We start from the raw sequence: 24,886 nt of genomic DNA, 5'->3' as shown, positions 1-24,886 counted from the left end.
TCCCTGATGATTAAAAATATTGTAATATTTCTTTTTAATTTATTCATGTGCCAATATGTGCTTTTCTTACAGAGGCACATACCAGTAACAAGCTACTGTGTCAAACAGAACCAACAAAAATAAACAAAAAAACCAAATTGGAATGTACTAAAGTGCCATAAAATATAAAGATGTCTATATACTATTTAAAAATTCTAGACAAGCTTAAGTTTAATGATCATGTTTAAAAGGTCATTCTGTTTTCTGATGAGTTAAATGACACTAAATTTAGAACAATTTTCAAACAACAACTTTTATTGCTCATAAACACCTAACATCACTGCGTTCTGCATAGAGACATGTTATGAACCTTAATTGTATACTTTATGAGTACCAAATAAAAAGAAACGAAACGAATTCTTAGTTTGAATTGGATTGGATAGGATTGGATTCATTGGATATTTTACCTGTATGGTAGTTAAATGTTTGCGATTTATAGTAAATAATATGGTAGTTATTTACACATGTTATTTTAAGCATGTTGTTATCTTATGGATTCTTTTCTATGTCTTTACATTGGCAAATATGAAGGGCTCTCCATTGTATGACATGATTAAATGACATTAGTTAGACACACCCATTCACATTAAACATGTGACTACAGTTAATGCGCCTCTGCCCACACTCCGTCTTAGCAACAAATTTGTGGATTTTGCCCATATATGGGTTTAAATCGACATCATCATGCCCATTTATAGACAAATCATATAACTTTTCCCACGAAACTTGGTAGTGTACAGGGGCGGATCCAGAGATGTCCAAAAGGGAGGGGGGAATTTTTGTGATAAGTACATTATAGTCATTGGCTGCAATCTTAAGGTTTGGGGTTCGAATCATACTTTGGTTATCCCTTGTACAAGGCATTTTATTAATCTCTTAAAAAGATGATAAGAGCAATCTATTAAACCATCAAGCTATCCTCACAACATAATTTGGTTGTTTCTGTCAGCATAGTGAGTGCCTAGCTTCAGATTAATACGGGGGGAGGGGTTCTTTAGGCAAGGGGTACAGGGGAAAGCCCCGGTGGGGTCAGCGAAACCCCCAAAGCCAGATGATTTTTGTGTTTTATGGGTCTAAATAATGCTATAAAAGCAGTTATGTTTGAAAAAAGTCTGCAGCAAAACATTCTCTATGAGTCTGGGTGGGTCTGCAGTGCATTAGTTGGGTTTTAGGACTCGTACTGGAAATTCAAAGGGATGGGGTTCTCCTGAAAAAAAGGGGGTTTGCTGGAAAAGGTGGGTTTGCTAGAACCATGAAACCCCCCTGGATACCGGCCCACATAACTTTTGAATGTACGAAAACAAAAACAAATTAAAAATAAATACATCATCTGCTTTAGAATAAGTTATCATATCTCACCTATACATCGGTACCATGACTGTAACATTCGCCATATCAGTGAGTTGCAACTTTCACACTGATGGTTGACACCTCTGCCGTGCTTTCTCCGAAATCTATGGCCCACAATCACCTTAATATCTGGACTGTCCTCTTCTGGAAACTGCAAAAACAAATCAAAAATCTTAAAAACGCCACAGCAGTTTTAAAGCTCAATACCGTGTAGGCAAACCTAGCTTATAAAAACATTTATTGAAAAAAACATACATGTTTCAGCAGTACATCTGCCATCTTCAGTGTCAGTGAACTAATTGCTCTCATGCAATCTTCTTTATAATGAAGTGTTTTGAAAATAAAGAGAAATTTAACAATAGCTATTTGTAAAAAAACAACATGACATTGCATTTTAAAAAATCAATAAAACCTTACAAGAAGCTATCAGGGCTTCATTTGAAAAAATGAGATGGTTTTTAATCTGACAGAAATTTTAATGCTTTGGTCAAAGAAATATTTAAAGTAAAACATTGAAAAATATGCCATGCACTGAAAAATTAGAGAGCAAACACATGTTTACCATAAATTCTCAGATGTTTCCAATAGAGCTTTGCAAGATACGTTAGATTTGACGAGCTGATCCCTAGCTACTTTAGATCTTGAAGGCATAATACTTTGTGGTATTGATAGACCTGTCTGATATACCATGGATATACCATACTTACTTCCTGTAATACTTAAGTATATGTAGGCCTATGAGTGGTGTACAACAATGTGTTCTTCCTTGAGGCATTAACAACGTTAAATGCTAAAAGATGGTGATCTTTTGAAATTGTTTTTCAAACAGCCTAGGTCTTTAGTTACAACAGTTATGTGGCAATACTAAAATGTTTTAAACAAAATTCACTTCTTGTGTACATCATATAAATTTAATTAAAATAAAACAAAACAAAACTTTTAAATTTAAAAAAAATAAAATGTCTATGAAACAATCTGGGAGCACCCTCCCAAAATTTTATCATTGAATTGTTTGTTTAAAAATATCAAATAATATTATGTTATCAAACTCCTTTCAGACCACGGAGTTCAGACTCTGATCATACAATTCAATCTTCAGTGATGATTTTCTTTGATCATAGATTTAAAAAACTATATGCATACTGCATTGCATACTGAAGACATTTACAGTGGTGGATCCAGGAATTTAAAATAGAGGGGCCCGGGGAGGTACTTTCACAGATGAAGGATGTATCCCACCTCAGCCCCAGTGGCGTACTTAGGGGTGCACAAGGGGGGTGCACACCCCTCCAAAAAATTATTACCCTTAAAAAAAAATCACGGTCAAAGTAGTTAAAAATCACCTAAAATTGACATATTTTGCGAATTAGCACCCCTCAAACGATCATCCGGCCCTCTTCCACTTCACCCCCATCAGCACCCCCATTGCAAGACTTCCAGATATGCCACTTCCCAGCCCCACAATGGTTGGGGCTAAGGTAAGAAAATTTGTGATTATGGCATCTCTAGATGGCGATGGCCGGAAATTGCACTCTCAGATTTAACATTAACAACTGTGACAAGACGACCTAATAAGCAGCAGGAAATTATGTTCAAAAGCAGGACACATCTGCTTAGAAGGTGGGGGGGGGGGAAACGGGTGGTGAACAAAGTATATTACATATATGATAAATTACCACCACAACTAAAACTATGCCTGTGGGGAGGGCAAAGTTGTCTAATAGGTGATCTAAAAATATCCGGGACCATCAGGTCCCAGCAGGGTATAGGGGTAGAGCCAGGGTGGGGTCCTGGGCGTTAAGCCCCTTGGCACATAGAGAATCTAAATAAAGTGATAAAGTTGATTTTTCTTTAAATGTTTAAAGACATGTAAAAAGTAAACCCTTTTCAAAATCTTATAAAATGAAGGAAGAATGCTTTACAGGGTTGACCTCGGGTCAAGAATTCTTAACAGGCATGACTTTGGCAAATTTGAATCGAAATGAAAAATATTTGTTTTACTTGGCCAGGTTGATTATCGGTATGTGGGTAATTGTTTTACCAATGCCTTTACAAATCTCAGGAAACAAATTTGTTATCGCAGTACAAGCTGGTTTTGTGCAGTATATTCAATTTTTTATGAATGTTTTTTCTTTAACAAATTTAATTACTGTGTGTTTCTATAAAGGGTTATTTTTCATAGGCAAGGCCATGTTTTTGTTAATGGTTAATAGTATTTGTTGTTTGTCATCTTACTGTTGGCTTGTTTGTGATGCATGGACATTGAAGATTTGACTAATTCTATGAATAATGGAGAATGCTATCGATGAAAACGATGCACATACAGTTATTGGTGAATGAATTTTTGCTAGAAATATTGTACGAGTCAATATTGGTGATTACTGTGGTTTTGTGAATATCTTTGTTATTGATGAAAATGTTATTTTTATTGATGAATCCAATTCCTAATTGTCTGCTGAATAATGTGTTATTGATGAAAATTAATGTCATGTTATTGAATATCTATGTTTTTCACAAAACAAAATTTGGTAAAGGAAATTCCCGTAACAAGTAATAATAATAGTGTATTTACAACAGAATATGCAGAATATATTACATAACAATATAATTATATATTTTTGAAGTTTACAGACCTTGTTTATTTGCGCCTTATAAATCTACCTATTACTAATGTGAACATACGGTTTGAATAAACATCAACCACCATTTTAATGTGGACATTTTGTCATGACCACATAATTTGAGTTTTCTCTTGACTAGCTATGAGGAAATTAAACTAGACAGCTGTCATTACCATGTTCCATAACTTTTTTTGCATGATATTGAAATGCATGTCCTTTTTGAAAAAAAGGAGATAGTTTTGCAAGTTCTATAATCTGCCTTTTCCTCCCAACAAGAAAACAAGAGTTGTCTGTACACAATCTGACATTTCCAATTATTGTCAGAAAAGAGTTTCTTTAGAATTTTTGGTCATAGTAAGTTCTAAAATGTCAGTAACCGTAACATAGCACAAAATTGCTTAATTTGTATAGGCCTGCACTAGTGCTTCACCTCTGAATCCTGACCAAGGCCTGAATGGTCCCGCAGCCCTGTTTAAACCTGCTAGAACTTGTCAGATCCTCAGTTGAACAGGGAACAGCTTCCCACCCCCTCATGCACATATCCTTCCTAGAGACACTATTGATTCTGAGGTCATACATTCTATTCCAACATGGTCCCTTAATGCATTTTCTTGAAATAATGATGAATAATATTTCAACAATATGAACTACTGTAGGTAAAAATAAGAGAATCCATATTTTTTATTTTTCTAAAATATTCAATGTTAATTTCTCTTTTGATAATCCAAATTTATATTGAAATATGAATTTTTGCAATGATATGATTTTTTCTGCCAAGAAAAACATGTGAAAACATGCATGTACAATTGTAATAATTGTAGTAGTAGCATCAATGAGAAAACAAAGTGTGGTCTGGTGGTTCAATCTTGAGAAGAGATCAAGTAAACCTATAAAATATCTGCCTGTCAGCAAATTTAAGGGTTTATGCAAAGAATAGGAATGGTTTTATTTATCACAAATATTGGTAACTTCCATATTATCCTACTTTGGACTATGTAGATCAGGTGAGGTGTCACAAGCATAACAGCTTGATAAAAAAAATGAACATAAATGAGAGTTAAAAGAGAAAAGCCCAAAAAAAGGTTCAGGAAAAAAAGTGTTTTTTCATTTACTTAAGATACAACACAAGCCGACAGCTGAACACACCCTACGAACATACTGTAATAATTACAGTATAACATGGAAGATATTTTGAGCTGATCCCCAGACTGGGCCATTACTGGTGGAAAGTCATTGATAGAGAATACTGATTGTAGCTATGACAATGGATAATAGCATGAAAACACAAGTAATGAGTTTTAAAATACGATACATTTCTCTATGGTTCTATTTGCCTGTGATTCAGTATACCAATTACATTTCTTGGGAGAGTCACCAAATTTATTATGTAAAAAAAAATACTTCAGATTTATAAAGCACTCTTGCATGAGTGGCCTCACAGCGCTACTTTAATTTTGAGTGTGGCTTGAATTGTGGCGTATCTAGGAATATCGACATGTGGGAGGGTGTTACGGGGACATGAAGATTAATTAGATGGGTGATAGTTGAAAAACATAAGGTGATATTAGGTGACTTTTAACTACTTGAGCATAACTTTTTCAAAAAGCGGGTGAAGGGCATCCACACTTTCTATAGATATGCCACTGAATTGGATGTAAAACAAACTTTTTGGGGTATTTTTTTTTTTATATTGGAATCCTATTGTTTTAAATGTGGGTTAGATTGATTAAGATCAAGATCTTCAGGATATTATCTGTGTTTACGACTACTGTATAATCTTTTAATATTCTTTATTTATTCTAACACAACACCCTACTAAATTTATGATACATTCATTATTTTTTTGCATAATCATAAATAAATAATAATAAATAGTACCTAAACACATAAACAAACAGACAGACAGACAAACACAAACAATGGCGAATAAATAACGTCCTTTGCGGAAGTAATTAAGCATTTAGCATGCAAAAATCTGGTAAACACAACACAAAATAGAAACAAAGTTCTTACTTTCACTTCCAGTAGCTTCATTCGAAGTTGAACAAGCTTGTTTACGAGTGTTCGTCTTTGTTCAGAGTGCTCATCGCTTTTTCGCACCATCTCTTTACAGTTCTCAATAGCGAGTTCTAGCTCCTCTACCTTACTGTATCCGAAGAAACCCTTTAAAGCAACAAGGGAAAAAATAAATCTACATTGACAGTTTCCTGAGGAAAGTCGAGCACAGGCATGAAAATTGGAATTCTAGCCAAGTTTTCAATTCAATTCCTCTTCAAATAGATATAAAATGAGATAGATTTATTGAATAATTTACAAACTATTAAAATTATAAAATCATGATTATGTTCATGCAGTGAATTTCTTTCAGATGGCTGTTCATGTAGAATGAAATAAAATTCTGATACAAAGAAACACAATGAGGGTGTACATCATAAACGTACGGCAGCATAATCATAACTTAATATAAAAAATAAAATGATTGGCACCTTGTTTGGACACAAGTTTTCGCCTGGGTATGCCTGATTATCAGTGTCATACATTCTTTTGATATTTTCATGGTGAATTAACTTTAATATTGTATAGCATCTCATCAAATATGTACCAAAAATATTTATTGATTATTGTGGAAGTTAGGGGTCATCCATTATTTTCATAATTTTTACAAGAGTACAAAATACACTTTTCTGTGGCCCTCTCCCACTCCACAAAAGATTACACAATAAAATGATGATTTTTGTCATTTTGAGATCAATAATATCTTTTTCATAAAAGAGTCCATATGCCTACATTGTTAACTCCCCACTCCCCAAAAACATGTTTTGTACTCTGGCAAAAATGATGAGAATTATAAACGGTCCCTTGCAGTAGTCAATAAGGTAGTAGACTAAATTATTTCAGGTAAGATAAGGAATCCATGTCTCCCAAAAGACCATGGCCTTCTTAAAACTATTCAATCTAATGTACTCTCAGAAGAGAATAACACTACTTTTTATGAAGTTATTTTAACCAAAATCTCATTATTCCAACAGATGAAGTTATTTTTCTTCAAAAAAACCCCAATATCTTGTTCTCATCTAGATTTGAACCAAGAACACTAAGTGTTGGGTTGCTTTACCAATTCAAAGAATGAATGAATAAACGGATGGATAAATGAATGAATGAATGACTGAACGAATGAATGAAAGAATGATTGAATGAATGAATATACAAATGAATGAATGAATGAATAAATGAATGAATGAATGAATGAATAAATGAATGAATGAATTAATTAATTAATAAATGAATGAATGAATGATCGGACAAACAAAAATTAAATGGATTGCCACTCTCAATAATGAAATAACATTTTTATTGGTTTTGTTATTCTTTTCTTTTGTTGAAAAATAATAATCTACCTAGATCAAATAACAAACAGGTCCAGTACAAAGTATAATCACATTATATTCATCTCCATAAGTGACAGTATTGTGTACATGAGAGCTTGGATCAAATAAATATTCAACTAGATTCTAAATAAATACTGACTTCTGTTTGAATACTGATTCTTATATAGATTATTATTGACCACCATATAATTTATCACATGATTATAGACAATGTATAGGCAGATTCAAGGGGCAGATCCCCGCTCCCAAAAAAACCATGAAATTTTTAATACAAAAAAAATGGGGAAAAAGAAAATACATTCAAATTTAAGTCTGAGAGTGCGATTTCCATTCATCTAGAACGGCCATAGACATAAAATTTGGTAGCCTGAACTCTTCATCTATAAAATTGCCTTTCTAGGCCCCTCTATATCGAATTCCTGGATCTGTCACTGTAGTCGTACAGAAAGTGGCTACCAGAGGTTGAGCATTATTGACGATGACGGTGTGGTTTGGTGGTGAACATGTTTGCCTTCCAACTTGAAGGTGCTGGGTTTGAATCCTATTAAAAACACCCAATTTTTTTTTTCACACAACTAGAAAAACTTCCCTCCTTAAGCCTCAAATGTAGAAAGACTACATACAGAATCGCATAACACTAAAAAAAAATGGTTTTTTTTTATATTGTAAATTACATTTTAATATTTTTTTTTCAATTTTATTCATTTTCATGTTTGCTGTTTTTCTATTTTATCAATTTTTATCATTCCTTCATTTATCATTAATTCATTTTAAATCTGTTTTCATAAACCTTGTTTAAAATTCCATTCTGTAAGTAAGAGTCCATATATAAAAGAAAAATGTGAAATAAAAAATATAATTGACCAATCCTAATGTTTCCCTATTATGATGACACATAATGATTAATTTCCTTACAAAAACTAAACTAATTTTCATAATAATTTTTCCGATAATTATCAATCTTTTTAATTAATACAATCCCTTTAAATAGTATGACACAAAATACCAATATCAATAATTAAGGAGGTATATTTTTATACCTCCTTGCAATAATAAAAAAAAAAAGTATAATCAAGTTTTACTATTATTTGTTTTAACAAAGAGATATAATCAGTAAATTCTGCACTTAATGCTCTGCTGAATATGTATGATCTACTTAATAAAGAATCTGCATTCCTGTATAACTTAATAACAACAGTTATCTGTCTGCATGAGAACAATTGTAAATTTTGGATGGTAATCTTTGTGTGTAAAGTGTAAATCTAATCAAAACTCTGTACAATAAAAAGTGTCTACACATCCTTACAAAACCCCTCTTATAACATGGTAACTAAGTGAGACGGAAATGCCTGGTTTCATACAGTATCATTCAAATGTTACAAAAACCATGCAACAGATCGTTTTGCAACTACGATCCGTTCAGAAGGCCACCGGAGACTTAGAAAAAGGCGTTGCATTGTTATGTACTCACACAAAGTGCAGATGGATTCTGGTTTAAAGACTAAAAGTGGTCTTTTTTAAACATCATATAATAATTTTAATTTCTCTTTCGTAAAAAAAAGTGAACAAAAGTTAAACAAATTTATAAAGCTCTTCAAGACGGGTAAACACTGCGTCTGATGAATCCTTTTTAAATCTGTGTGAAGGTTTGATGATTTGACGCAGTCTGTAGATTGCCATTAATAAGACATCTTTGCTGTTTCAATGGAATCGCGTCAGATGACCAACGTTGACCAATATTGTGTGCGCCTGGGTTTGAGATCTGTAAGTGCGTGCTCAACGGTGATGTTATACCCTAGTACAGGTATTACAAATGCTTATGTAAACAGAATGACCAATAACAGTAATGAGTAAATAAGATGGCAATTAATAAATCTAGTAAATAATCAAAATATGTTCTACCTGGTTTACCGGATGTGCCCATCTTTGCTTATAACACAAGAACCCTTTACAAAGAGGCATAATGAATTAAATTTTTACACCCACATTACAAAATACACTGTATCAGCCAAGAAGCAAATTAAATCTGGCAAAACTCCACAAGTTTGGGCAAAATAAATCATGCCTCGAGGTCATTTGCATTGAATTCAGCGAGACTTCCTGAGAAACTTGGACTTTCTTAAGTACTGGGCATGCCCAGATCTACAAGTTAAGAGCTTGTCAATTAGATATGATTAGTTACATCCGAAATATGAATAATACCCTCCTCCCCAAAGAATGCCTAATACGAAGCACATCATTGTAAAGACTATATTCATAATATGTTGATGTAGAGTGAGATTGGAAAAAGAAAATCATATAACATTAGAAGAAAATCTAAGACGTCATTTCGTAAACAATATTCATGGAGAATATTTAATTGCAAGAACACCATATTCCTGAATTTCTAAAATTTCACACAAGAACATGGCCAAAGACTATCTATATCAGCTACTTCACATCTTTGGAATGAACTACATTTTTCCATTAGGTCATCTACCTCTCTTTAACACCTTGCCTTTTAATGTACACTGCGCCTTTAATCATTCATTCATTATTATTATATTACTAAAAAAACACAATTAATATCTTTAATATCTGGGAATGGGACTGTTGATGCTCCACAACCAAGTCATGAGTTCGAGGTCCCAAGTTGGAGGAAGTCATTTCTGGAAGATCGACAGTGGCGGATTGAAGGTGGGGGTTGGGGGGGGGGAGAGACTTTTATAGATGGAGAGTTGACACCTCAACTCCACCATGGTTGGAGGTGAGGTAAGAATATGATTTAGGCACCTCTAGATGACCAGATATGGCCCTCTCACACTTAAATTTGAATATAATTTTTTTTCTACCCATTTTTTCTTAATGATTTAAAAATATTCATGGGCCTAGGCTGACTTTGACTTACTGAATTGATTTTTGTACATAACGATTTTAATCATAAAAACCATATGAATATGTATACTGTATATGAATACAGTATGTATAGGATATTATATTGGAATTAAACTTCCTGTGGTAAAATATGGAAAATGCTCAATAATCAATTTAAAATATTGATTACTTCATTTATAAGGATCAAATAAGTTAACAATTTCCGATGAGAAAGATTGAAATAAATTTCATATTTTACAGATTTTAAAGGCTATTAATAATACGGACATCCTTCTAAGGATTTAAAAATTGACTACCAGCCAACTGAAAGCCAGGCTCTGGAAGGAAAAAAAATTAGACACTATGCTTCAAAAAAGGATTTCCTAAGACACTGACAAGGAAAAAATAATCTGGTAAGACAGATATTTAAATATAAAATTTGAAAAAAGGGATTCATTTTATTTTTCCACTTTGAACCTGAAACTAACCCAGTATAAAAAGTGTTGAGAATGTTCAATATTTCATGAAAATATTTACAATTGATATATTTTAGCGATTATCTTAATATGATCTCACAAAATATCTCACTAAGTTTTTAATGTAAAAATACAGGACGGTACTTTAGCTGTAATTTTATATATGCTTTTTAATAGTTTTATTTGGTTTTATCAATTATGTGATGTCCAATTTATATAAATTTTTAAATATTTATACATGTATATTATTTAGTTTTGATGTAACATATCTGTGATATCTTTAAACACTAATTGTTTTTATAAAATATTCTTAATGGATATTATGTACTTAATATTTTAATGAATTTTACGTGTGTATTACAACTCAGGAAAACAAATTTCATGTATTTTTTATGTGATTGATAAAATAAATCTGAATCTGTATCTGAGACATCACATTTTAATTTTACAATACAGTAGGCCTCCCATCATATTGACAGCATATACTGTAGTACATGTACATTTCAATTAAAGTGCATTTCTAAAATAGCTGGATATACTGTAGTCAAATCATTCAGTACAGTAATCAAAATCTAAGACATTTGCACTTAATAAGATGTTACTTTTCAATGAAAATATATCTGGGGCTCCTCATCAAAAATATTCACTAGAAATCCAGGTTATAATGAGAGATTTTCAATCAAGTTGTTTCATGTTGCTTGCATTGAATGTTTCGCATAATTAGATGAGTCACCTGTGTCCATCGTAACATGATTTAATTCATATGATGCATCAGAATATTTGAACATGAGTCATACGAAAGAGTCCACTACCTCCTCCAACTAATGAAAATCTATTTTAGCATATTTCTAAGAGATTGTCTGAGGGAGGGCAGAAAATAATAATAATAATAGTGTAGTTTTATATAGCGCACAAATCCATCTAATGTAAGATGCTCAGGGCGCTTGAAATGTGGACTAGTGACTCGATCAATGACTTTCTTCGCCCCTAAGGGTCCCTTCGTGTCTGTGCTACCCGGTAACCCGGTACCAGCAACTCTCGTCGTCCACCACAGGGGCTGTCTGTTCCAGTACACCGGGGTATCCCCCTACTCGTCTCTAAGGATGTACAGGGTTCTTTATAGTGCACACGAGCCATTGTATACACTGGGCCTACGGATTAATAGTCCTTATCCGAGAAGACTTGTTCTACCACCAGAACCATAGGCGAGCGTGCCGTTCGAACCAGCGCCGATATTATGGCTATAGCTTGCGGCGCCCCTGCTAACCGCTCGGCCATTCGACTCACCATAAGGTGGTATCAATCAACCAATTGAACTGATTTTCAAGTTACTTGCATAATGTGCAAGGTACAAACAATTAATAAAGATGCTCCTTAGGCCCTCACTCAAGATCTTATCTCACATGAACACAATGAATGTGATCATGGATAAACAACAGTAATCAAATTGATAAATGCTTTATATTTATTTAAAAGCAGTGCACAGAAGAAATATTTAATAAACTTGTTTTTAAAAAAAACCTGTGTCCATCGTAACATGATTTAATTCATATGATGCATCAGAATATTTGAACATGAGTCATACGAAAGAGTCCACTACCTCCTCCAACTAATGAAAATCTACACAATTATTGACTTGTCATTATTTACAAAAGGTCAAAGGGAACCTGCATTCTAAACCATTCAGTATTTTAAATGGCAATTACTGTATTAAAATTTATAATAATAGAGTTTAGTAATAATTTTTATCTGATTTTATTCTTTATTTAAATAACTTTATTCCTTGAAACATTAAATCAATGCAGGTATTTTTACCAATCATTGCTTAACAAAACTTTAATTATATTATCCATAAAACTGCAACTGTGTCAGAAAAAGCAGGGAAAAAAACCTTCAAAATGAAGAATGAGAAGATAAAAATGAAAAATTAGATAGTATTGATGAATAAAGTAAATGTGTGTCAGGTAAAAATGTAATAAGGTGTATTGGGCCATCACTCAAGATCCTACTGTATCATCAGAAAGCTACATAAACTGAATAAAATATTGAATTTTGTTTTCTAAAATATCATTTAACAACAAAAAAACTTGCCTACAAAAAGAAATGTATAGTTTACCTCAGGCCGAGAGAAATGGTCCTCTGATAGGCCAAGATCCTCATCGGTGATGTCAGCAAATTGTGAATCATCAAGTGAAAAGACGGAGTTTGTATCACTGGAATCACTCATTTCATCAATAGCCTTAACATCTAATTGGGCCTTTAATGGATGACCTGCATGCATTTGACAAAACAGAATTATGTCTTAATACTGTACATTATTAGGATATGAACGATCCTACCTCGGGATGCACAGTTTGGGATATGAGGGCTGCAGCCTTTAGAATATGAATGATCGTATTCTGAGATGCATATATTAGGGTACAGGTATATTGGATGTAGCTTAAGTATTTGAATGTACTTGTACCCAGGGATGTATAATTTGGGGTACCGGTATGCGAGTGGCGGCCTTGTATTTGAAAGATATTCAAACCCAGCCTCCAGTGATCAATTGTTTTTAGTTAATGTAGTTAATGATCTGGTAATTACCTGATATCAATCAACCAATTGAACTGATTTTCAAGTTACAGATTAATGAAATAGTCCCAATATGTAAACACTTGAGCATTTCCTTGTATGTATGATTGAAATTTTGGAGGTGAAAAATAATCAGCAGAGGCTAGTATACACATATTTGTAGTTTAAGTTGTTATTTTTTTGTTGTGCTAATGCTATAAATTTCAATCCTGTAATAAAAGATTGTTAAATGGTTAATTTCAATTATATTAGGTTTCTGACCTTCAACAAAACTAAAAAGCAGCCTCTGTAATTGACGTCTGTGATATGTAGAAGCAATGTATGATGGCTGGGGATTATTATAATGAAGGCAACAATGATAAGTACAGATAGGTAAAAATAAAGGAAAATTGTCAACACGCCACTTAAAATATATCACAAAATCATTATTTTACTGAAATTAACCAACAACAAACTTAGAAGTCAACATGCCTTTGAATCATACAGAATAAATATAAAACAAAAATAATCAGTGACACTGAAAATAATGGACGTGTTCACAAAAACCATACACAAAATCACTAGTTATCTCTAGATCATCAACAGGCCAAAAAATGTGGGTTCCCAAGTCACAGTGATTTTGAAATCATGGTTGGTCAGCAAATATAACATTTTTAAAATTTTGCTGGCCCTACTGTAATTTCTACGCATATAGTATTTCTGCATTTTTTTCATCAAGTGTATTGATCTCTCTTTTGCAAAAAAAGAAAAAAAAAAATGCCAAACCAAACTTTTTGCAATAAGTAATGCAGCCAAGTCAGAAATTCTTGGGCAACACAAATTAGTATTTCTGTTTTTGCCTACACATTATGGATGCCTTTCTACTGAAACTGACTCAAGATTTTAAAAATGTTTGGTCAGTTGGGAATGGGCAACAAAAGTTTTTTTTTTTGGCCTACGTCATGATCTACTATTAAAATGGTGATGTAGAAATGACAAAATTGTAATAAAATAGAAAAGTAAATGATGATTTAAGAATACCAGTGGAACAAACCAAATCCTTTTCTGCATTAAAAAAACATGAAAAAAAGATTCTGATGTTAAAGCCTGTTTTTCACTAGGTGAATTGATTTGTGCGAATTAAAAGAGTTGGTTCATGTGCATGCACATTCACAATTCTATCAGACTTTAACTAGAGCGAAATCAGTTGTTCAAACTGTTTCTAGTTTTTTTTTACAAAGCGAAAAAATGGGCAACCAATCAGAGCTCAGGAAGCAAACTAACGCTTTTGATTTGTGCAAATAAATTCGCCTAGTAGAAGACAGCCTTATAGAATCCAACACCATGATTAAGCAAGACTTTTTTTATACCTTGTTTAGCATATTTCTAAGAGATTGTCTGAGGGAGGGCAGAAAATAATGTGCAAGGTACAAACAATTAATAAAGATGCTCCTTATGCCCTCACTCAAGATCTTATCTCACATGAACACAATGAATGTGATCATTACAACAGTAATCAAATTGATAAATGCTTTATATTTATTTAAAAGCAGTGCACAGAAGAAATATTTAATAAACTTGTTTTTGGGAAAAATTCATGGAATGTAATAAAAATGATTTTAAAATTTTTTTTCTCCAGAAATTCCAAGTTTTTTTTTTCATGGCAGCATATTTTCTAGTTAGCAAACCAAATATATAATTTAAAACTTGCATCCTTTTGATTCAATTATCAAGGATTCAGTTATGTAATTCACCTCTTTCTTTGCTAAGGGAAGTTGAGAAAACGTCCATTTGTGTACATAAAACTGAATTGGATTCCATTTTTCTACAATTTAAACATTTATTGGCAGATAATGGGTTTCGCTACACGCTACACAAGATCTACAAAAAGTCTTGCCTCTAAGGTGATTACATGGCAACATACCTAGAGTGCTGATGTTAGACTTCGTTAGTACATCAGTAGTGTTATAGTTACCAAAATGGCCATCGTCCATATAAGGAAACTTGGTAAAAGGATTAAATCTTCTTTGTGTGTATTGTGACACCACACTAGGGCTAGCATGCTCAACAGACTCAGGGGAATCATTTACAAACAAGGTGGGTACATCCATAATTCTACCTGACTCATATCTGCTTTTATGCTTGTTATGACTTCTTCCCTTCTCTGCATTTAAGGTCTTCCCATTCTGAGTTCCCACAATAATACTCTCCTCAGCTGGTGGTGGATCGGTGCCTATTGGTTTTATTTTTTCAAAATCATCATCATCAGACGATGAGATGCGAGAGTTTGAGTCGGTTGAACCGCTGAACTTGATCACCGCTGCTGCACTGTCATAGGTTTTGACATTTGTTGAGTTTGAAAACGACCTTGATTTATTTTTTGAGTTGCCTTGCATTGTAATACTTCTCTGTCCCAAAGTCCTGAATGAAGATACTGAGATATAGAAATATATAATCAAATAATCACTGGCATTGAAGTTAGTTTATGAGCATGACTAGAACACAGTAATTGTCAGTGATTAATTAAGTGCTGCACCAAACATGAATTTTTGCTACTGAAAGCAGTGCTTTTAAGCTCTAACCATACCAAATTTTATGTGACAAATTTGTGTGATGTGCCCATCATGTTTTCATAATTAAGAAATTAACAAAATAATATAACATGTTTTTCCTAGCCATTAAGCCTAATCTTAGGAGATTAAGGCAGCCTTCAATTCATGTGGCCCTCCCTGCAACCAAGTAAACCTAGGCCTAGGGGCCTAACCTGCATACACCTGTGTGAAACTACTTTATAGTTACCTGCAACTGTAAATCAATGATTTGCAATGCATACACAGGAAGAAGCATAATCCACCTTAGTTAGCCATGGTGGGTTCCAAAATCACAGTTTTGCACGCGTCCTAGCTAAGCCTCTCATTCAGTCTAGCCTAGCCCTGGCCTGGTCTTCGCTCCTGTCCCTGAGCCTAAAGTAGTACTAGTCGGCCTAAGCTAGGCCTAGGCTTAGCTAGGCAGACCCGTACCGTAGCGTACGTTAGGACTAGTTGTAAGTAAGGTAGGACAGTAGGTAGGCCTAGGGCCTAGTCCTAAACCTTTCCGGCCTACAAAGCATGTAAGTAACCAACATTGAATCAGTAACCGTCAATTCAAAAATTTAACTATAAAGAGTTGAAATCTTTAAGTACCTTTCTTCAGTTGCTGTTTTTGTTATTTCTCAAGTTGGAAAACATAAATAAACTAACTCGAAAACGATTGACCTTTGACTTCCATTATTGAATTATGAAATTTCACAAAATTTATATAGTTTATTATAGCTTGTAAAAGCTAATGTTCTTGAATTGTATAACATATATATTATTGCCAAATAATTACTATGATTTGTAATTTTTATGTTTTCTTTCATTATATTCCAGGCCTAATTTAATTTTTATGTAGAAAATATTGCTCTGGCCGCCGGCCTACTAGGCCACTCTCTGACCGGTTGTGACCTCCATCCACTTCTTACGATCACAGAGAACGACTTTAGCGAGAAAGTTTCTCAATATTTAACCAAACTCTTTACAATAACATTAATATCAACATGGTTGCAGCATGGAGACAAGCAGGATTGACGTAAGTTATAGAAAATTAACATAATTATTTAATTATTTTAACATTGCTCTTGGCTTCTGTTAGGCCTAGCTAGGCCTAGGCCTCCCTATCCCTTCGTTGGCCTGCCTAACCACCCGTCTCGCCACAGCACCAGGTCGCAGGATGAGCCTAGTCAGGCTACGCTAGGCTGACTAGCTTAGCAAGCATGAGTTAGTAGTAGCATGGCATGGCTGTATTATTTTACTATCTTCCATGGTAGTAGTAGTAACCTTTTGCATAAAAATGGAGTGATCTGTATGTAGTATATTAATATTATTTCCTATTTTTGTTGTTAGTTTAATAATATTATAATTATTAGATTTTTTTAGTTCAGTTTTTTTAAAGTGCAGTCAATGAATGGATTGAAATGAATGGTTGTTGTAAATACTATGCACAGTACTGATTGTACAGTAGGCTGGTTTGCCTACAGTAGTAGTAGGGATTAGTTACAGTGTATTCTAACTAATTGTGTTTGTTATGTTTTGTGGTTCACAATAATTCGGTGCCTTGATAGATTACAATGTAATAATAGTAATAAATTCCTTGCAATTTTGATGTCATTATAGGCCTACACATGTAGCAGTTAAAAAAAACAAACAATAATAAATAATTTAGTAACTGCTCTTTTTATTACAATAAATATCCAATGTTTATATTTCGATTTTTAATGCTGTATGTATTAATTAGTTTAAATATATTAGTTGAAATAAATAAATAATAATTTACGGTAATAATAATTATCTGAATTGTAATAATATAAAAATAAGTAGATAAAGGTGCTTAGATGGCTGTTCATCCCATCCTTTTCGCTGCATTTTAGTTTTGTTGCTCTGTTTCTCAATTTGTGCAGTGATGAAGCTTATTTTCTGGTAAATTTTATATATTTTGGATATATTACAAAAATATATTTAATTTCCCTGAAATCAAGTTTGGTCCTCATGTAATGAAAGTGACATGAATTGACCTCTACGTTCCCTCCTTCCATACCTCTTTCTTTGTACTGAAAAGCTATAAAGTAGGCCTATTATATTGCTTTTTAAATCTATTTTGCAGCTATATCCGGTATTCTAATCTCTGCGCTAGTTATGTCAGACGGGCTTTGAAACCTGAATTTAAAGTAGAAGCACTAAAACAAGAAGAATCACTTATAAGAGCTGTAAAGTTGGAAAAAGGAAAACCAGTAGAAAGTAAGGTTTTATACTTACAAACAATATTTTTTATTAATAGGCCAATACCCTTAATTCAAATTTCTAGTTACATTAGTCATATTATAAATATTCCCATTCTCATAGTTTTTGCATATACCCTTAAAATTCTGACAGCAAATCTTAAAGATTTTTTTTTGAAATGTTTCATTGTAAATATAGTAATTTAAAACTGAATGTTGTTAAATTCTACGGTTCTTTAAATTCAGTAATTAAAAGATTTATTTAAATTTTTTAAGGTTTTTGGTTGGCAGTGGCAGTATATTTTTAGGCAGAATTTAAAATTATTTTATATCTTTTATATATTGTGCAACTATCTTGTGCTATCTTATACTTATACTGTATATTAATTTTATTTCAATGTATGTTTGCATCTAAAAAATAGTAAAAACAAATTTGATTCATTCTATAAGAACTTGCATTGGAAAAACTTTTATTCAATCAATTCTTTATTGGTCCAATAAATATAAAATAGATTAGAAATCCTTTGTATAGAGGTTGCAGTGTATTTTTTTTAGTTAATACCTTCATCTGTCTTCTAATTGATTTCCATGTACATTGTTGTTTTTTTTATTTTATTGTCTTTAATTTACTGTCACTCGCTACAACAAATTAATGTTACCTTTTTGTGTTTTCTTTTTCCTTACAGAAGCAAATTCATGATTGTCAGAAAAGAAGATATATTAGTAGAGGGGGGGAGGCAGTTTAGAAGATTTAATGCTGTTAATTTGCTTTATGGTGCACATCTTGGGAGATTGTCAACAAGCTTTTGGAAATCAACAGTTTTTCTTGAATTCATTTGGAGACTACCAAGCATGTATGATATGCAGTGATGGACAATTATAACTAAATTTAGATTAATTGCATTGAATGTATCCTGTACAGGAACCATTACCCAAATAGGTTATTCAATTTGCAGAACTGTGCTTTGAATTTCAATGAATAAATGATCTGGTTGAATTAAAGTTTGTATTCAGGTTTATATGTGTATTCATACAGATTATTTTACTTAATAATACTCCAGGAGGGTGGGGGGAGGGGGCAGAAAGGCAATTTTACATAGAATGTCCAGACTATTGCACTACTAGATGGCCAGAAATGGCACTTTTAGAATAAAATTTGGAAGTTATTTTCTTCCCCCATTTTTAGCAAAACTTAGGGTAAAGCCAACCCTGTATGGTAAGGCCTAAGGGAATATAGAAAAAGTATTAGGTTATCAGTCTTTTTTCTTAAAAGAAGTGATGAATGCGGGCATTTTTTTTTTTATCGGAACAAGGGAATGTTGCTTTTTTTTTTATTGATGAGGGAGCGACTGTTTTTATTTGGCAAGAATATTGTACATATTGTATAAAAACTGATTTAATTTTATTGGTTTTTAAAGAAAAATGTATTTCCAGTCACAAAATTGCATTGTTTTTTTAAGCTCTCTTTAAAATAAATAATGCGGCAAAACAATTTTTTTTTTATTCCCGCATCAATATTTCCCAAATTTTTGACGCGGGTGGAAGTGAAAATCTAACGATTTTTTCTATTTACCCTAAAAAAATTAATTGTTTGCCCTTTAATGCTAAAAATTGTATAGGAGGGGCGGGCGCAAAATTTTTTTTTTTCCTGTCACCAAAATTAACATATTGCAATGCTTGCAACGAAGCTTGTATCACTACCGATTTGTTTTTCAAAGGGTATTCATCAGGCTGAATAAAAATATAACCCATAATCAAATTTCTACAATGAATTTAGGCCTGAATGGCGATACGTCAGACACCTTTTATGTGCAAAATGAAGAAAAACAAAAATCACTTTTTAAAATTTGTAAACAAAAAATAGAAAAAAACTCTTTTTAACAAGAGCTAATAAGATAGAAATTTTTAAATAATTAGAATGATCATTTGTACAAAATTAAAATAAATAAATTGAAATAAAACAAATTGAATACCAAGAAGCGTTTCAAACTCGCGACCTTAAGTTCTTTAGAACACATTTTTAACCGACCACGCCATTCACGTGACGTGCCCTATAATTGGTAATGGCAATAATTTACAGTAATTTTTAAATACAGGTAATAGAATGTTTATCTGTACAAGAAAAAAAAATTACTGTATTTAGAATGATCAAAATTAAAATACTTAAAATTGAAAAAAAAAAAAAAATTCTTAAAATTGGGGGGAAAAATTGAATACCAAGACGTGTTTCGAATTCACGACCTTAAGTTCTTTAGAACACATCCTTAACTGAAGGTCGCGAGTTCGAATCATGCCTCTGTATTAATATTCTTTTTTAATGAACATGAATAAGAACTTGTTTGCCAAAATGAAAACTCGAACTCATGACCTTGTGTTCTTTAGAACGCATCCTTAACCGACCGCGCCATCCATGCGACGTGCACTATTGGTGGTAAATGGCAGTAATGAGACCCCGGTTTTGTTTTGTAGGTGTAGGGGGAACCTTGGGGTCCAACTTAAAAAATGGGCGATGAATGTTTGTCGGAAATAACCTCTAGTTCACATGTGTACAAAATTTCATGCACGTCCGTTCAAAACTGGCAACGCTGGACACTTTTATTAAAGTTTGAAAAGTTTTGGTAACAAGCAGTGGCGGCTCTAGGATATATTTTCTGGGTGGGGGCTAAGTGACGGTTAATTGAGCTCGTAGGCTCGAGCTGGGGGAAGGGGCTGAGAGGGGGATTCCCACTCTCAAATGTGATTTTTTTTTTTAAGAATAGCAACCTCTGGATGGCCGGAAATGGTACTCTCAGCCTGTGACAGATATGTGTTGGCTTGGTGTGGGCCTATTTTTATGTTTTATGGTCCGGCGGGGNCCCCCCCCCATACCCCGCTGGCACTGCCACTGTTAACAAAAATCCCATACCCCGCTGGCACTGCCACTGTTAACAAAAATACGAACAGCATTGACGCTCTGGGTCAGACCAAAAACGCCGCCTCTATTTTTCCGTGAGCTAGGCAAACAAATAATTTTTTTTTGGAGTTTTAATTCTGGGATGGATTATCCAGAGAAAAATGTTAGTAGAGATGTGCACCGTGTAAAGCAGCACCAAGTAGGGGAGGGTGTGGTGTTATTAGAAATGCTAGTATAGACCCACTGTGTCATGTACCTGGCAGGTACATGGAATTTAAATCAATAATGAGCTTGTTTTGGAGTACCATGCCCTCCTCTTTCTCATTTCTTTTCTCTTTTTTTGGCTTTGATGCATTCTGTCTGTTTCCTTGATGTATTGCAAATCTGCTGTTAGACACGAACAAATGCAATGGCAATATTTTTATTTATCTTATTTATTTACAAAACGTTTTTTTTGGTGTGAAGTGGATAAAAGTGGAACTACAATCACATAATTACTGTCAAAATGTGTTAATGCATGATCATAAAGACTTATTGATCCCAACAACTTTAGAAAAAACGTACGGTAATTTTAATGGAGTAATAATAGTATGTGTTTAGAATGATGTTCCTTCCATTAGATTTGTTTACAGTCGTTTGGTTGTGGGGGGGGGTCATCGTGTATTCGAGGGAGGAATTTATTCCAAATGAGGACATTTATTCAAAGCGGGGCATTTATTCGAATATGGTAATATTGTGGTCAACACAACAAAAATTTTTTTTACTTCGTACCCATGAAGCATCACTGGATAAATTACTCGTGTCATGTATTATAATACAGCAATTCCTGGTTCGCATTACAATGAGGCCTGAAGCTGTGGGTCTCTCCATAGGAGTACGGGGCGATTCTGGTATTTTTAGGCCGTATGTTGTTTTTTTTCCTGCTCACTTAGGAGTCCCTTCGGCCAATTAAAAATGTATTTGCCAGTGATGAGCTCATAGTTATGCCACAATTCCAAATCGCACACGCCACCATTCAAGCACAAATTATATACTGTACCAAAGAACACACACATTGTGCCATAGAGTATAGAACTGCAGCAAGAGGTCTGACTGCTGTGGTTTCGTTGGAAAGTAATCCTATTTCTAAAAGTACTGCCAAAAAGGGCGTGTCCTTGCACTGTATTCAAATTCTAATAGGCCTCCCCCTATCTTGCGGGAGTACTTTTTTTAACGTTCCATTGCATGCATACAAAATCGGGGCAGTCGAACCTCTTGTACTGTATGTTGTAACGCGCCAATAAATATACTGCTCTAAGTGAAGCAGCGATTATTTTGTCATTTACAGTACCAGGCCCGTAGCATGGGGGGGTTAAGAAGGTTACGATGAACCACCCAAAAATTGGAGGTCTGCATTTATAAACGAAAAATTGATATTCGCAGATATAATTTACAATGTTCTCCAGTGTATCGGAGATCATACAAGCCAAAGGGTCCACTTTCCACTAAAACGAACCTCTCACAAATTAAGTCATGCTATGGGCCTGAGTACCTAAGTAGAATTTAGCCAAAAAACTTTACTGTGTTTGTGTGTTTGAATTGCTATAGTAGGCCATTAAACTGGCTAGCAATGAATGTACAGTAATCATTTTCCCAGTTTGATTTAAACAGCAGTCTTCTATTAATAACCAAAAACTAAATTGTTTTGTTGACCAATCTCATTGGAAGCTGAGTAACTTGTTAAATATTTTTAATAAGCAAATAAATATTTGAGGTTTTTTTTTTTTTTTAACCAGATTCTACTGGACAGTATCTTTTAAATTCAACCACATAGATCATGACAGGGAGGAAGAAGAGAAAGCATACTGTATTTCATCATTTCATAGCATTTTTAATTCATTTTCAACTTCAATTCATAACAATACTGTAGTGATATGCAGATACATAGTATCATACACTTCTCATTTTAAAAACTGTTCAATTAAACTTCTTCATCACCTTCCTCCTCCTCTTCAAATTCACCCTCCTCTTCAGCAGTGGCATCTTGGTACTGTTGGTATTCAGACACAAGATCATTCATGTTGCTTTCAGCTTCTGTGAATTCCATCTCGTCCATGCCTTCACCAGTGTACCAATGCAAGAAAGCCTTGCGACGGAACATAGCGGTGAACTGCTCAGAGATTCTCTTGAACAACTCTTGGATGGCGGTGCTGTTACCGATGAAGGTGGCAGACATCTTGAGGCCTCTCGGTGGAATGTCGCAGACGGCGGTCTTTACGTTGTTAGGGATCCATTCGACGAAGTAGCTGCTGTTCTTGTTTTGAACGTTGAGCATCTGCTCATCAACCTCCTTCATGGACATGCGACCACGGAAGATAGCAGCGACTGTGAGGTATCGGCCGTGACGGGGGTCGCAAGCAGCCATCATGTTCTTGGCATCGAACATCTGCTGTGTCAACTCTGGGACGGTGAGTGCACGGTATTGCTGGCTACCACGGCTGGTCAATGGTGCAAAACCAGGCATGAAGAAATGCAGACGTGGGAATGGAACCATGTTGACAGCCAATTTTCGCAAATCGGCATTCAGTTGACCAGGGAACCTCAAACAAGTGGTGACGCCGCTCATGGTAGCAGATACAAGATGGTTCAAATCACCGTATGTTGGTGTGGTTAGCTTCAATGTACGGAAACAGATGTCGTAGAGGGCTTCATTGTCAATGCAGTATGTTTCATCCGTGTTTTCAACAAGCTGATGTACTGATAGGGTAGCATTGTATGGTTCAACAACAGTGTCTGAAACTTTGGGAGATGGCACAACGCTGAATGTGTTCATAATTCTGTCCGGGTATTCTTCACGGATTTTGCTGATGAGGAGCGTTCCCATACCAGAGCCGGTACCACCACCAAGGGAATGTGTAAGTTGAAAACCTTGTAAGCAGTCGCAGCTCTCTGCTTCTTTGCGAACAACATCAAGGACAGAGTCTACAAGCTCAGCTCCTTCTGTGTAATGGCCCTTAGCCCAGTTGTTTCCAGCTCCACTCTGTCCAAAAACAAAGTTGTCTGGTCTAAAGATTTGTCCAAATGGGCCAGATCTGACAGAGTCCATGGTACCTGGCTCAAGATCAACGAGTACAGCACGTGGGACATATTTGCCACCAGTAGCTTCATTGTAATAGACATTGATTCTTTCAAGTTGAAGATCAGAGTCTCCATGGTAGGTACCAGTGGGGTCAATTCCATGCTCATCGGAGATCACTTCCCAAAACTGCAAGTATAAAAAAGACAGTCTATTTAATGTATTGTTGTACAAAACAAAACATGAATTTATTATTATATGTATTAAATCAACAACTATTCTACTCCATAATTTTATTTGTTTGGAAATCTATATCTTAAATTAGCAAATGAAGATTAAAAATGAATTGGTATAAAGCTTCGGAATTTGGATAGGCCAAAAAAAAAAATTGTTTTCCCTCCTCCACCTGCCCCTAACTCACTTAAAAAAATAGGGGCAGAAAAAAAAAAAAAATTCTTTACAAATTAAAAAAAATGTGAGTGAATTTATCTTTATTTTTTGCCAGATGCCCTACAAACTAGACTAAAGTTGTTGTCTGATGCAAGATATCACCATTCTAGGCCTCTGTGGGTTATTTTTAATCCATCTGATGAGTATTTACAAAAAATAAATAAATAAAAAGAAAAACTTTTTCCACCCACCCCTATTTATCATTTTTTTAAAAAGGGCAAACAATCAATTTATTTTTTTGGCCTAATCCTATATTAAGATAATAACAAATTATAATACTTTACTTATATTACTGCTTAAATTTTCAAAATAAGGGTTAAGTGCAGTGTAATGAAAAATGTTTTCTATGTATACATTTTTAAAGAAAAATATATTCACAATATCCTACCCAAAATATTATATAACAGACAAG

At 34.0% G+C, this 24,886-nt stretch overlaps 2 protein-coding genes across 3 annotated transcripts in view; both read right to left on the bottom strand.

The window, feature by feature from the left end:
* LOC117123056 (differentially expressed in FDCP 8 homolog B-like) overlaps positions 1-16,708 on the bottom strand; it is a 35,979-nt gene extending 19,271 nt beyond the window's left edge. The window contains exons 1-5 of one of the 2 annotated variants that reach the window (XM_033268875.1): positions 16,464-16,708; positions 15,206-15,715; positions 12,845-12,999; positions 6,024-6,173; positions 1,399-1,540 (exon numbers count right to left, since the gene is read on the bottom strand). In XM_033268875.1, the coding sequence (XP_033124766.1) occupies positions 1,399-1,540; positions 6,024-6,173; positions 12,845-12,999; positions 15,206-15,677 (919 nt within the window). In that variant the 5' untranslated portion in view covers positions 15,678-15,715; positions 16,464-16,708. The remainder of the gene's footprint in view (positions 1-1,398; positions 1,541-6,023; positions 6,174-12,844; positions 13,000-15,205; positions 15,716-16,463) is intronic. The other variant, XM_033268876.1, reaches the window with a different exon arrangement.
* Positions 16,709-22,814: 6,106 nt separating this feature from the next.
* On the bottom strand, positions 22,815-24,213 carry LOC117123057 (tubulin beta chain; the record flags this gene model as incomplete). The annotated part of the gene is given in 1 exon segment (XM_033268878.1): positions 22,815-24,213. A coding segment is annotated over 1 exon segment (1,284 nt), but the record flags the coding sequence as incomplete, so codon positions are not given.
* Between the last annotated feature and the right edge of the window lie 673 nt (positions 24,214-24,886).

Source organism: Anneissia japonica, unplaced genomic scaffold (assembly GCF_011630105.1).
Source record: "Anneissia japonica isolate Jap-2015-1 unplaced genomic scaffold, ASM1163010v1 scaffold2999_len715162_cov194, whole genome shotgun sequence".
In the NCBI taxonomy this organism is placed as follows: Eukaryota; Metazoa; Echinodermata; class Crinoidea; order Comatulida; family Comatulidae; genus Anneissia; species Anneissia japonica.
The sequence above is the reverse complement of the archived record's forward strand: the minus strand, read 5'-3'. Positions and strand labels throughout refer to the sequence as shown.